The 12,956-nt window shown below is 50.4% G+C and overlaps 6 protein-coding genes across 6 annotated transcripts; 4 read left to right on the top strand and 2 right to left on the bottom strand.

Moving 5' to 3' along the window:
• Window positions 1-469: 469 nt before the first annotated feature.
• Window positions 470-2,332, bottom strand: N7471_009689 (CTD-interacting domain-containing protein). The gene is made up of 5 exons (XM_057282408.1): window positions 2,012-2,332; window positions 1,861-1,952; window positions 1,747-1,805; window positions 1,554-1,695; window positions 470-1,499 (listed from the first exon to the last, which is right to left on the bottom strand). Exons 1-5 carry the CDS (start codon window positions 2,107-2,109, stop codon window positions 631-633), a joined length of 1,260 nt encoding a protein of 419 aa, XP_057133291.1. The 5' UTR covers window positions 2,110-2,332; the 3' UTR covers window positions 470-630.
• Window positions 2,333-2,382: 50 nt separating this feature from the next.
• N7471_009688 (clathrin light chain CLC1) lies at window positions 2,383-3,534 on the top strand (the record flags this gene model as incomplete). The annotated part of the gene is made up of 4 exons (XM_057282407.1): window positions 2,383-2,611; window positions 2,672-2,904; window positions 2,974-3,074; window positions 3,183-3,534. 4 exons carry the CDS (start codon window positions 2,383-2,385, stop codon window positions 3,532-3,534), a joined length of 915 nt encoding a protein of 304 aa, XP_057133290.1.
• Window positions 3,535-3,959: 425 nt separating this feature from the next.
• N7471_009687 (Hsp90 co-chaperone CDC37) lies at window positions 3,960-5,470 on the bottom strand (the record flags this gene model as incomplete). Its single annotated transcript, XM_057282406.1, has 2 exons — window positions 3,960-4,449; window positions 4,512-5,470. The coding sequence occupies 2 exons, from the start codon at window positions 5,468-5,470 to the stop codon at window positions 3,960-3,962; spliced, it is 1,449 nt and encodes a 482-aa protein (XP_057133289.1).
• Window positions 5,471-5,952: 482 nt separating this feature from the next.
• On the top strand, window positions 5,953-8,411 carry mdr2 (ATP-binding cassette permease mdr2; the record flags this gene model as incomplete). Its single annotated transcript, XM_057282405.1, has 3 exons — window positions 5,953-7,167; window positions 7,229-7,864; window positions 7,917-8,411. The coding sequence occupies 3 exons, from the start codon at window positions 5,953-5,955 to the stop codon at window positions 8,409-8,411; spliced, it is 2,346 nt and encodes a 781-aa protein (XP_057133288.1).
• Window positions 8,412-9,017: 606 nt separating this feature from the next.
• On the top strand, window positions 9,018-10,470 carry N7471_009685 (nucleoside transmembrane transporter FUN26; the record flags this gene model as incomplete). The annotated part of the gene is made up of 2 exons (XM_057282404.1): window positions 9,018-9,190; window positions 9,276-10,470. The coding sequence occupies 2 exons, from the start codon at window positions 9,018-9,020 to the stop codon at window positions 10,468-10,470; spliced, it is 1,368 nt and encodes a 455-aa protein (XP_057133287.1).
• A 506-nt stretch (window positions 10,471-10,976) lies between these two features.
• Window positions 10,977-12,863, top strand: N7471_009684 (cytochrome P450; the record flags this gene model as incomplete). The annotated part of the gene is made up of 4 exons (XM_057282403.1): window positions 10,977-11,066; window positions 11,132-12,247; window positions 12,435-12,604; window positions 12,695-12,863. 4 exons carry the CDS (start codon window positions 10,977-10,979, stop codon window positions 12,861-12,863), a joined length of 1,545 nt encoding a protein of 514 aa, XP_057133286.1.
• Between the last annotated feature and the right edge of the window lie 93 nt (window positions 12,864-12,956).

Genomic DNA, 12,956 nt, shown 5'->3' with positions numbered 1-12,956 from the left:
CCTTTGCATATCGATAGTGGCTGTAGTTACTTGGTTTTACTTGTAAGTAAACAAGAATAGTCGGCTGCTTATGCGGCCGTGTCAAGTCTTTTTTGGTAGTCTTTTTTGGTAGTCTTTTGGAATAGTCTTCTCAGATGGTCTTTTAGATGTCTTTTTAGATGTCTTTTTTGGTTGTCATTTTTGGTGGTCTTTTCAGATGTCTGTTTTCATAGATAGTGTCTCCCCCTTCTCAGTTTTTTAGCTAGACGGCAGAAAAAGGGGGGGAAAGCATACTATGTGCAGACGACTTTTCTATGTATAACCTTTGATAGGCATCTAGACACGATGTACCTAAGTAGGTATATGGAGAAGCTGACATCATGCAAGCCACTTGCACGGGGAAAATTCGGAGAATATCGGGCTACAGGCAGGCCTGTGATCAATGCCATATGATACACGCTCCAACTCATACATTTAGTTACTTCATACACGAAAAAAAAAATCATATCTAACATAAACCGAAACTAGAATGCCCAAAGAGGCAGTCAATAGAATAGAAGTGAAATGAATAAATCACACCAAACAAGGGCAATCGAAGCACATACATTACCAAGGTAACATATGGCCTCGACCATAATGCTTCTAGCTCAGTTAATGTTTACCCTGAGTGGCAAGCAGGTCAGCCACATCAGCATCTAGATCGCCGGCCGCAAAAGCCGCATAGTCCTCCTCGCCATGCGAGATCTTGCGCCTCTTTGCATGGCCATCGGTAGCGATATCGAAGTCATTGCCATGGTGGTTTGGAGAAACAGTAGTGGATTGATCAGCGACGGCAGTCCCGTTGCCTGATTCCTGCATGTTGGGGATGCTCATGGGGTTCCACTCCGAGGTGTCGTCGTCCGCATCTTCGGTAAAAGGCCCGCGACGGAGCTGCTGCTTTTCTGGCTGTGGGGACCCCACTGGTGTAATAGCTTCCACCGGGGGAGGTGTCAAAGCTTCGACTTCTGGGCGGGCGGATACGTCATCATGTCCGCTGTGTTCGCCGGGGTTTGTGGAAGACTCTTCACTGGGCAGACCGCGCATAATCGCATCTTCGACCTCGCGCTTCTCGTTATCGACTGAGGCTTTCTTCTGTGAGAGCTCGTTGCTAAGGGTCTCCTCCTTCGACAGCTCTGCACGGTTGGTCTGAAGGATCTTCTCAAGCCCATCGATCAAGGCACGGCGCGACTTGATTACCTCGGATACGGAGTTTTCTGCGTTGGCGAGCGTCTTCAAGAGTGAACTAAGACGTGCGGCGTGAACGGGCAGTGTAGGCTTTGGAGTCTTGGGATCGTGAAGCTTGTCGAACTCTGAAGTAGCGGTTGTGGCGGAATTGTTGGAGTTGATGACAGCCTTGTTGACAGCAACCTGCAATGGGTTGAGAGGCTGTAGTTCGGACGGGGTGGATCCCGAAGAAGTGTCCTTGAAGAAAGATCCTCCGAGGGTTTGCTTCTTGTTTGTAGGACGAGCTTTGTCGAGTTCTGCAATATGATCAGTTTGGCTAGTCCATCCTCGTGCCCATTGATTCGACCTACCGTCTATGCGAGCTTCCACTGCATCCAAAATAGCTGTGTCGAATACATTGCGTTGTCTCCAGACCTCCACGACTCGGCGGATCCTTTGTTGGTATTCATTCGACGAGCCCTTGTAAGCCGCTGATGTAGCATCGACAATTATCTATTGTTCTGTTAGTTTGAGTTGCAATGGAGGGCTGGTAGGGAGACGAACCGGGGATAGCGCAATGAGGAAATCATGTTTTCCGCGTACTTTAGATTGCTGGGCAACCTCTGTAAATATAATTAGCAAGCGGGGCGGAGCTCAGGTGTGGGAGGACATGTGTACCATTGGCTAGGTAGATCAGGTTGAGTCGCTTGGGAGGCGGCGAGTCGCGAATCTTTTGAAGCCAAATTTGTCCGGTCCGTTCAGCATGGCGTCTATAGTTACAGACAAAAAATTAGCAAGGTCTCTTTGAGGTTGGAGCAAGCGTCTGTACCTGTGGAACATGACCCATTGCGCAACAGTGACAATGCTCTCCTGCGAGTCGTTCAGAGCTGATAGCTTTGCTTTAACAGCGTCATCAGTGAAAGCCATGATGATAAAAAATAGTAAACACTTGAATTGAATGGGGAGCTTTTGAGAAGTGAGATTATCAGATCTGAAGTGCAAGTCGCAATCGCGTGGAAGACAAATAGGCAACGAGGAGCAATTGAAGACCACTAGTGAGATTTAGAAACGCAGTTAAGTTGCAGTCAAGTAGAGTCACCGCAACAAAGCCAAAGGAATATCAAACGAAGATCTCAATTCTCAACCTTCTTCATAACAAGTGAAGTTGAAGTGGTTTAGTTTGTACCCCAAGCTTGAAACATGGATAAGCTTACCGCCCCGGAACCGGCAGAACAACGGGGCTCCGAGCCCGCCCCGGCCACACCTGTCAACACTACTTCCTATAACAATCAACTTCCTGACCCTTTGATTACTTCTCCTCACGACCATCTTCTTGATTCAAACGACTTTATTGAATCATACAACAGTCAAAAACAATCCATTCCCAGCATGGCTGACCGTTTCCCTTCCCTAGAGGACTTCTCTGAGGGTATGCTCAACCCACCTTACTTGCTCTCCTTACACCAGAGCTAACATGACCCGCATTTAGGCCAAACCGAAGTAGCCGACATCCAAGCTACCACCGATGACGATTTCCTTGCCCGTGAGCGTGCCGCGCTCGGTGAAGACGCCGAGCAATTCGCTACTTCTCAAGACCACGTTGCCGGCGGGAATCTAGGCGCGGGGGATGACGACCTGCTGGGCGGAGGTGACGAGCCCGTTGAGGAGATTGGCCAATTTGAATCATCTTTCCCCTCCGTGGCGACACAGAACCAGAACGAGGTATGAATTGGCTATTAGATACATGGTGGTAAACATTCAGTATGCTGACCAGGGGTTACATCTATGCAGCGCGTTGCTCCCGGTGGCACAATCACTGGCTCCGGCTCACCCTTCCCCCGCACCGGATATCAGAGCGCCCAGGAACCCGAAGATGAGGGAGATGCTGTTCGGTGAGTTGAATCTCAAATTCTGGATGATGGGGCGCATTGCCTTTACGATCTGCATTCATCCTGTTTCGGCTCGGAGCCCCAAGCTAACGTCTGTCTTTCAATTATCAGTGAATGGCGCGAGAAGCGTGATGCTGAGATCGCCCGCCGTGCAGAGGTTTCCGCCGAAAAGAAGGACAGTACCGTCAAGAAGGCACAGGAGGATATTGACGACTTCTACGTTTCCTACAACAACAAGGCTGATAAGAACCGCTCCCACGCCCGCGCCGAGGCAGAACAGTTCCTCGCCAGCCGGGAGGACACCTCCGCCGGTGGTACCAGCTGGGAGCGCATTGCTAAGCTGGTTGATGTATCGGGCAAGGGCTCCGCGGGCGGTGCCAGCGGCTCCGGAAAGGAGCGTTTCCGCGAATTGTTGATCGACCTCCGAAAAGACCAGGAGGCTCCCGGCTCCAGCGGAATCTAGGCGGTTTGCTTTGGCGCGTGGGGGATAGAATATTCGGGAGTCTGGGGTTAAGACGTGGTATTCACAAGTTTTCCCACATTTACTCATATGATATGGCTTTTTCTACATTCCCCTCCCCGCATTATTCGGTAGCCTGACCGTGATCTGGCAGCTACGTCTCTTCTCTTTATTTTATTTTACTCCACGCAGCGAAGTCTCTAGGGGGGTTTGTAAATTAGTATCTCACTCAAATTGATAGCATCGTTAATACCACGGATTTCCTTCTCCGACTGATTAACCCTGATTAGGTATCATTATTATGCGCTTAATAGTAGAATGGACAGTCACAAATGTACAACAAGCTTGGAAGTAGTTGGTGAACTGTTCTCGGATCAAGAGAAATAAATGCATACTCAGTTCATATCATCATCGCTTTTTGCATATCCTTAGTCAAGCTCAGTAACGTCACCACCGGGTTCACCAACTTCCTGCTTTCCCTCTTCCTCCAACTCCTTCAGTTTCTTCTGGCCCTCTGCTGTCGTGGCATCCACGATCCCTTCCTCCAAGCTGAGCATGCCTCCATTGCCCAATTGCTCCACAACGACTTCTGCCTCCTCGACGGACATCTTGCCGAGAACCTTGTTGACTTCGTCCAAGGACTCAGTTGCCAATGCCTTTTGCAGGTCTTCAGGGAAAGCGTCGAAGATCTTGCGCACTTCAATCTCAGTGGGGTCTTGGCTGTTAGCCGCGGGAAGGTTGATGGTGATCTTGGTGTTGGGGTCAACGGCATGCAGCTGGATTTGCTCTACGCCCGCAGGATCGTTGGATGCCGAGCCGTCCTTGCTGAGTTCAGCAGAGCGGGTTTTGATACGAGCGTAAGTTTCATTGACATCATTAAGGAACAGGGTGGATGCGCGGTGGTCCTTGGTGGTGATGCTAGAAGTGTATATGTTAGCCATTGACTGAAAAAAAAAAAAAAACGCTGGAGATTGACATACCGAGTGAAGAACAGCTGGATACCGTCACGACCGAGCGAGCGGCAGTATTGCAGAAGCAGACCTTGGTGCACGCACTGGCGAGCATAAGCATCTTGGCCCTTGAGTTGACTGTTGAATGCCTCAACAAGTAGACCGTCGGTTTCTTTCTCGGCGACAATGTCAGGGTTCGCTGAGATGAAGTTCAGATAGGCCTTGTAGTCTCCAGGCTTGAGCTGAGCAAACTTCTTTGCCAGCGGACTAATCTCGATATCGGCAGGGTCATCATCGTCGCCTTCATCATCGGCATTGGCGGCGGAGCTCCCCACACCAGGGTTCAGGAGCTCAACAGAGCTCTCCTTTGTTTTGGTAGCCGCCTTCTCCTGCTCAGCAATCTTGGCCACATGTGATTGGTTGAACCCTTCATGTAGCTTATCACTGGTGATCTTGGCGCCTTCCTCCTTCTCAAGTTGCGCAAGCTTTGCAAACAATTCCTTTTGGAGTCCTTGAATCTTTTCCAAGTGCCCATTCACGCCCTGAATGTATGCCTTGAAGAGGTTCTCAGGCTTCGAATCGCCGATTTCCTTCTTCACCTGATCCACCAGTGAGCTCATCATCTGGGAAAATTTGGGCTGTTCTGGCTCGTGTGTGTATACTCCCTCTGGCGGGGTGGGGGCCTGGTCTTCGGCGGGGTTGCTTGCAAACTCCATAATCGTTGTGAAAATGAACTCATCGGGGGAAGCAGACGAGTCTTCGTGCTTCTTGAGAGACTCAAGAAGCTTATCGATGCGCGACAGCAATCCATCATTGATAATGCGCTCGTACTTCAGGGTTTTGATTTCATGACGACGCTGCTCTCGTTGCTGGTGAATCTGGGCCTGCTTTGCTCGGATGAAAGAGCGCTTATCGACATTGGGATGAACTTCAATGTCTGAATCGTCTGACAGCTCCAAGGCGTCCCATTTGCTGTAGTCAAGCACCATCTTGTCTGACAGTGAATGTGTAGAGTTGAGGTGGGGTGGGCGTATCAGCGGCAGAGGAAATAGGTGAGAAACAAGTTTTTGACGATCCTGATGCAAATAATGATGCAACAAGTTGACGAATATATTTTTGAAGCGATTCGACACAGTGAAACTCGAAATAAATGAAGCTTCTGGCGCCAGAACAGATGAAGTATCCAGAGCTCTCGACCGACTTCCACGGGCGGTAGATCAAGGCAAAATTACGAGCGGTCGACTACGGCAAAATCGGCCCCCGAAAACCGCTTTGCCGATGGCCGTGGTCGTCCGACGAAGCTCCAGACACATCCGCTCTTAATTCATCGCACGTTCCAAGGAGCTGAATGTGTGCCATGTGATGTGCTCAACTTGATAATATTCCGTTCAGATATGGCATGCCGACGTCTTATTCGGTGACATCATTGTAACTCCATTCCGTTTCGAGCCTTGTCCGATCCAACTCCGAGATGCGCGGTGCCCGACTGCCTGTGTCTCTGGCCTTGGGCGTCAGCCCACGGCAGGCCTTGAGACCATATAGCTCCTTTACTCGCGATCTACTTCCCAAAACGAGATCGCCCATTGTCTCTTCCGGCGACCACAATGGGTTGAACCGTCTCTACTCAACCGCCTCGGGTACACTCCGGGATGGTGCCAACCCACTCTTGCTTCAAAACAATAGCTTCAAATATACCCCTTATACGTCTCGCATTGTCTCCCAAGCACGCCTTTTATGTTCAACTCCTCAATTCCTCCAAGCGAAACCACCCGCAGCCTCCACAGACCCAATCACCCGGTCCGCTCCAGAACCGAAAGAAGAGGAGGAGGAAGACAAGGGCTTTGAATTGTCTGAGCGAGCAGCGCAGGCAGCGCAGGTCAACATGAGCGCCAGATTGGCCAAGGAAGGCGCATCAGGAAAGAATTCTGGATTCGCAGAAATCTGGCGGCTCTTGAAGATCGCGCGCCCCGAATCCAAGGCCCTCGGTTTCGCCTTCTTTTTCCTCCTAATCTCCTCGTCGATTACAATGGCAGTTCCGTTCTCCATTGGTAAAATCATGGACGCTGCGACCAAGGGCGTAACCGAAGGAGGCGGCGAATTGTTGGGCATGAGCATGCCCATGTTTTACACTGCTCTTGGTGGAATCTTACTTCTCGGTGCTGGTGCAAACTATGGGCGCATCATCATTCTTCGAATTGTTGGTGAGCGAATTGTTGCCAGGCTACGTTCCAAGCTTTTCCGTCAAACCTTCGTGCAGGATGCCGAGTTCTTTGATGCCAACCGGGTTGGTGATCTGATCTCGCGCCTTAGCTCCGACACTATTATTGTTGGCAAGAGTATTACGCAGAATTTGTCTGATGGTCTCAGAGCTGCTGTTAGCGGTGCAGCTGGGTTCAGTCTGATGGCCTATACTAGTGCAAAGCTGTCCACTATCTTGCTTGTGTTGCTTCCTCCAATTGGCCTCGGCGCTCTCTTTTACGGTCGAGCAATCAGGAATCTCAGTCGCAAAATCCAAAAGAACTTGGGATCATTGACTAAGATTGCGGAAGAGCGTCTGGGCAACGTCAAGACCAGTCAGTCGTTTGCCGGTGAAGTTATCGAAGTCAACCGGTACAACAAACAAGTCCGCAAGATCTTCGAGCTTGGCAAAAAAGAGTCTTTAATTAGCGCAACCTTCTTCAGCTCGGTGAGTCGACAGTCTTGATTATTTTGGGCTTTTTTTGCGACCTTGACTGACTTCTTACTAGACTGGCTTGATGGGCAATATGACCATTCTGACCTTGCTGTATGTTGGTGGTGGGATGGTTCAGTCAGGTGCTATCAGCATTGGAGAATTGACTTCGTTTTTAATGTACACTGCTTATGCAGGCTCCAGCATGTTCGGCCTCTCCAGCTTCTATTCAGAGCTGATGAAAGGTGTGGGTGCGGCTAGTCGACTCTTTGAACTGCAAGATCGTCAACCCACGATTCACCCGACCAAAGGTCTCAAGGTTGAGACCGCACGTGGACCAATCCGATTTGAGAATGTCACGTTCTCCTACCCTACCCGTCCCGCTGTGAAGATCTTCCAGGAATTGAACTTCGAGATCCCTCAAGGAACTAACGTTGCTATCGTTGGACCATCTGGTGGAGGCAAATCTACTATTGCATCTATTTTGCTCCGGTTCTATAGCCCCACCGAGGGCCGAGTCTTGATCAATGGCAAAGATATCAGTGGAATGAACGCCAAGTCCCTTCGCAGAAAGATTGGCGTGGTTTCCCAGGAGCCTGTGCTCTTCTCTGGAACAATCGCCGACAACATCTCCTACGGCATGCCTCGGGCACCACGCTCAGAGATCATTGCTGCTGCACGCAAGGCCAACTGTCAATTCATCAGCGACTTCGTAAGTCCGCCGAGCAGCTATTATTTTCATGAATCCAGCTAACATAATACAGCCTGATGGACTTGATACTCATGTTGGAGCTCGTGGGGCTCAGTTGTCCGGTGGTCAGAAACAGCGCATTGCCATTGCGCGCGCCCTTATCAAGAACCCTGATATTCTGATTCTGGATGAAGCCACTTCCGCCCTCGACGCCGAATCCGAGACCCTCGTCAACAGTGCGTTGGCCGCTCTGCTTCGCGGCAACAACACGACAATTAGCATTGCCCATCGTCTTTCTACCATCAAGCGCTCCGACACGATCATTGTCCTTGGCCCCAACGGCAAGGTCGCCGAGCAAGGCTCCTACGATGAGCTCAGCTCTCACCCGGATGGCGCCTTTACGAAGCTCATGGAATGGCAAATGAGTGCTGGCGAAACAACGCCACCTCCAGCCAAGACTATTGAGGCAGATCAGCTCTGGGAGCTCCAGAAGGAGGAATCGGAGCCTGGGCTGGAGGAAGATGAGATAGAGGAGGTAGAGGAGACAGCCTCGCCGAAAAAGGACTAATCATACTCCACACTTCGTTCACTCCCGACCCTATCCTTACACTGCCATCTCATTACGACGTCTGGTTCTTGTTGATTTTTTTTTGTCGAAATACATGTTCTCTCATATACTCTCACCTCTCACAGTCCTCTCTTCTCATACTCCCATCTACACTCTGCATGTTAGATTTTGCGATAGATACTAAGTCAGCAATTACTGTGTATAAATCCTGATATCAATATTACTGTTCAAGTTCTACTTTTGTTGCTCGGTTTTTGTCACCTCTGTTCTAGCATGATATAAAAAATGAAAAGAATTAATACCGAAAATATATCTTGAAGATACTTTGAAGATACCAAAATGCGAAAATTTGTGAGGCCAGCCCTCGAAAAGTTACATAACAGCTAAGTTTCAAGTTGCAGGTGAGCCCTGAGGGGAGAACTTCTAGATCGCCTGATGGGGCCCGGAGTCCCGTGTGGGTCCCGGGGTCCCGCGACATATCTTGCTTAGTAACCAGTCATATGCCGACCTCAACAGCGCATTACAGCTCTTTGCCGTCAGATAATCTCCTTATTTTTACAGAATCGTTGACTTATACATAAGAAGTAGTGGTTGGAAAAGACAGCCATGAATCGCATACGTAGTCTCATCGCCCGTCCAGCGGCGTATGAGCGACTGCAGGACTCCGCCGCAGACGACGCCGATGACACAACATACACGCAGCGACAGCAGCAGTCTCCCTTCTCACGATTACAGTATGGCATATTCTTCCTCCTCGGAGTGTCTATGCTGTGGGCCTGGTAAGTGGAACCCAACAGTCTCCGAACCCGGAGGAACCTACTATATGTGTTGGGCCAACCATAGCTAACGTGGAGCTCAATCCAGGAACATGTTCCTTGCCGCGGCACCATATTTCTACAGCCGGTTCCAGTCGGACGACTGGACAAGACTGCACTACCAACCGTCGATTCAGTCCATGTCAACCGTCACCAACCTCGGAGCCGCCTATGCCCTAGCAAAGCTACAGAAGAATGCCTCCTATCCACAGCGTATAACGTTTTCGCTGTTGATGAACTCCATTGTGTTCACTATCTTGGCCTTCTCGGCGGTCGTCATGACCGATTCCTCGCCGCGGGCGTACTTTGGCTTCCTGATGGTGATGGTGTTCGCCGCCAGTCTGGCCACTGGTATCAACCAGAATGGCGTCTTTGCGTTCGTCTCCGGGTTCGGGAGAGAGGAATATACGCAGGCTATTATGGGTGGACAGGGTGTTGCCGGTGTGCTACCCTGCATTGTTCAGATCTTCTCTGTGCTGGCTGTGCCGCCGAAGGAGGATAGCGTTGGCCGAGCCCAAGGTCAAGATCAAGGCCCCAGCATGCCTCAGACGAGTGCGTCGACGTCGGCGTTTATTTACTTCCTTACGTCTACGGGTGTCTCAGTCATTGCTTTGCTGGCTTTCCTCTATCTTCTGAGACAACAACCATCTTCGGGGCAAAAGTTGGCAAGAGATGATGATGAGTCTATTACGGATGACCGCGAACATTCCAAGACTGTCAGCCTCTGGACTTTGTTCGTTAAGCTCCGGTTCCTGGCGTTCGCTGTGTTCGTCTGCTTTTTGGTTTCTATGGTATTCCCAGTCTACACGGCGGAAATCAAGTCCGTCAATGACCCTGCCAGTTCACGGATGTACGATCCTAGTGTCTTTGTTCCCTTGGCGTTTTTGCTCTGGAATCTGGGTGATTTGGCAGGGAGAATGTGTGTGGCTATTCCAGGAGTGTCCTTGGGAAAGCATCCTCAGATGGCTGCCATTGTGGCCATTGCCCGTGTTATCTTTATTCCCATGTACCAGCTCTGCAACGTCAACGGCCAAGGAGCTGCCGTCAAGAGTGACGTTTTCTATTTCCTTGTACAGTTCTTCTTTGGTGCAACCAATGGGTACCTGGGGACAAGCTGTATGATGGGCGCTAGTCACTGGGTTGTTGCCGATGAAAGGCCGGCTGCTGGTGGATTTATGAGCCTTGTTCTTGTCGGTGGATTGGCTGCTGGGAGCTTGTTGAGTTTCTCTGTTGCCAGTGGTTGATTTTGGTGCCATATAATTTGTGTTTATATAGTAGACCCAGATATAATGAATGACGAGCCATGAAAATTCTTCCATTACTTTATCTCAGCATGAGTACTCCTTTGTTACGTGACCCATTGAGTCCTTTAATGTAGCCCCTGTTTTCCGTTTGATAGAAGCCCTACTTTGAGACTCCAAGTCGAAATTTGCCGGCTGTCGCCTTCGCGTTTTCAATCGCTGTTAAACACACAAGTCAATTGGGACCTAAACGATCTCTAAGCAATCCCCCACCATTGTACGTCTCCCCGTCAACTCCTATTGTAAGTCTCCTGTCATCCCATCTCCCGTTTGCCCACCCCCGGTCCCCTCAGTTCCTTCATCCTTCACCTCTCCCCTCTTCCCTTCCCTTCTTCCCTTCCCCACACCATTCCCTCTTTTGATATTTGTTTTTCAGTTGTCTTTCAGTAAGAACAACCTCCTTGGATGTCTTTGGTCGTATATCTTACAGTCTCTAGTTGTTGTTCATGATGATTTTTGATTCCTTGGCTATGGGCGGCTGGTGCCATGCCCTAGCCGTCCCTTCATTCTGGGGTCTACTGAGTGGACTCCTTGCATTGGTGAGTACTGATATACAAGACCAGATATCCAAGGAGTGTGTGTCTCATTTGTATCAATAACATAGCTGTGTGTTTACTATGTGGGCTGGATCATCCACACTCTCTGCTTCCACCCTCTGAGTGGCTACCCTGGACCCAAGCTGGCTGCCATCACTCCTTTGGTCCACCTCATCTGGGATATCCAGGGTAAGCAGCACTCTACCATGAAGCGTCTCCATGACAAGTACGGAGACGTGGTTCGTATTTCCCCGAATGCCCTCGTTTACCGCGCCACACCCGCCTGGAAAGACATCTACGGTCACCGCAAGAAGGGACAAAAGGTCTTCGTTAAGGATCCCGCCTTGTATGCACCCACTCCCAACGGTGTCAATGCAATCATTACAGCCAATGAGGATGACCACTCCCGGATGCGCCGTTTGCTGACCCACGCCTTCTCCAACAAAGCCCTGCGCGAGCAGGAAGAAATTCTCCAGATGTACGCCAGCATGTTCATCGAAAAGCTCAAGGGTCTCATGGGCAACGCTGTGTCCCAGAACATCGATATCACCTGCTGGTTCAACTTCACCACCTTCGACCTCATTGGCGACCTCGCTTTTGGAGAACCCTTCGGCTGCTTGTCAACCAGCACATACCACTGGTGGGTTCGAATTATTCTGGATGCCGTCAAGGCAAGTGCCTACCTCAAGGTCTTTTGGTTCTACCCTTTTCTCGTTCCTCTTGTCCGCGTCCTGGTTCCCAAGCACCTTCTCCAGAAACGCCAGGCCAGCTTCGACCTGAGCGTCGAGAAGGTTCGTCGTCGTCTCGCCCTGGGTGCTACTCGCCCCGACTTCACTTCTTACATCCTTAAGCACGCCAAAGATGGAAAGGGAATGTCGTCTGAGGAGATGGATGCAAACTCCGCGGTCTTCGTCCTGGCCGGCAGCGAGACTACCGCTGCCCTGCTCTCTGGTGTGACATACTACCTTCTGCGCTGCCGTGACAAGTACGAGCGCCTGATTCGGGAGATTCGTGGTGCTTTCGCCAGGGACGCTGACATCAAGCTGTCCACCCTCGTGGACCTCCCATACCTGAATGCTGTCCTGACTGAGGCGATGCGCATCTACCCGCCCATTCCTTCCATGCTTCCGCGCATTGTTCCCGAAGGAGGAGCAATGATCAACGACCAATACGTCCCTGGAAAAGTGAGTACAACACGCTACTTCTAGTGCTAGTGTGTGTGGTGTTTTGTGAACAATATACGAAGTACATGGAGCTCGTTCTAGAAAAGACGGTTCCACCTTCGCTATTCCCATCTTAACACAAAACACAAAACCCAAAACACAATTCCAATTTCATACCTCAATACTGATAACACTTGAATACAAACAGGTCTCCGTCTCGGTCTCGCTGTACTCCGCCTTCCACGCAGCCTCGCACTTCAAGAACCCCGAGGCATTCGTCCCAGAGCGCTGGTTGAACGAGTCTGACGAGTACAGCAACGACAAGAAGGAGGCCTTCCAGCCCTACTCCTACGGTCCACGCAACTGTCTTGGCCAACAGTAAGCACACTTTCCATCACTATCCACTCACTCCCTCCGTGTTTCCGCCTGAGCTGTACCTGGCAGTGTTTGCTAACATTTCAACTACAGCCTCGCGAACGCCGAGATGCGTCTTCTGCTTGCTAAGCTCTTGTGGAACTTCGACCTGGAGCTGCTCCCTGAGTCTCTAAACTGGACTGACCAGAAGTCCTTCTCGCTCTGGAGCCGTCCTGAGTTGATGGTTAAGCTCTTCCGTGCCGGTTCTGGATCTACACTGTAGAATTTATGAAACGAACTGACGACATCTCTTTTTTACTACACATCCGGTTGGGACAGATCGTTGTCTGGACTGTGGAAAAGCATGGGTCCGAAA

This window comes from Penicillium samsonianum (genome assembly GCF_028829775.1).
Source record: "Penicillium samsonianum strain IBT 33392 chromosome Unknown utg000005l_segment0_segment0, whole genome shotgun sequence".
Lineage (NCBI taxonomy): Eukaryota > Fungi > Ascomycota > Eurotiomycetes > Eurotiales > Aspergillaceae > Penicillium > Penicillium samsonianum.
The sequence above is the reverse complement of the archived record's forward strand: the minus strand, read 5'-3'. Positions and strand labels throughout refer to the sequence as shown.

Bases quoted from the DNA above. Each gene is read 5' to 3' on its own strand.
- N7471_009689 (XM_057282408.1), bottom strand. From the start codon at position 2,109: ATGGCTTTCACTGATGACGCTGTTAAAGCAAAGCTATCAGCTCTGAAC. The intron at 1,696-1,746 runs GTTCGTCTCCCT...ACAGAACAATAG, and splicing joins TCCTCATTGCGCTATCCCCG to ATAATTGTCGATGCTACATC. The intron at 1,500-1,553 runs GTAGGTCGAATC...ATCATATTGCAG, and splicing joins AGTGGAAGCTCGCATAGACG to AACTCGACAAAGCTCGTCCT.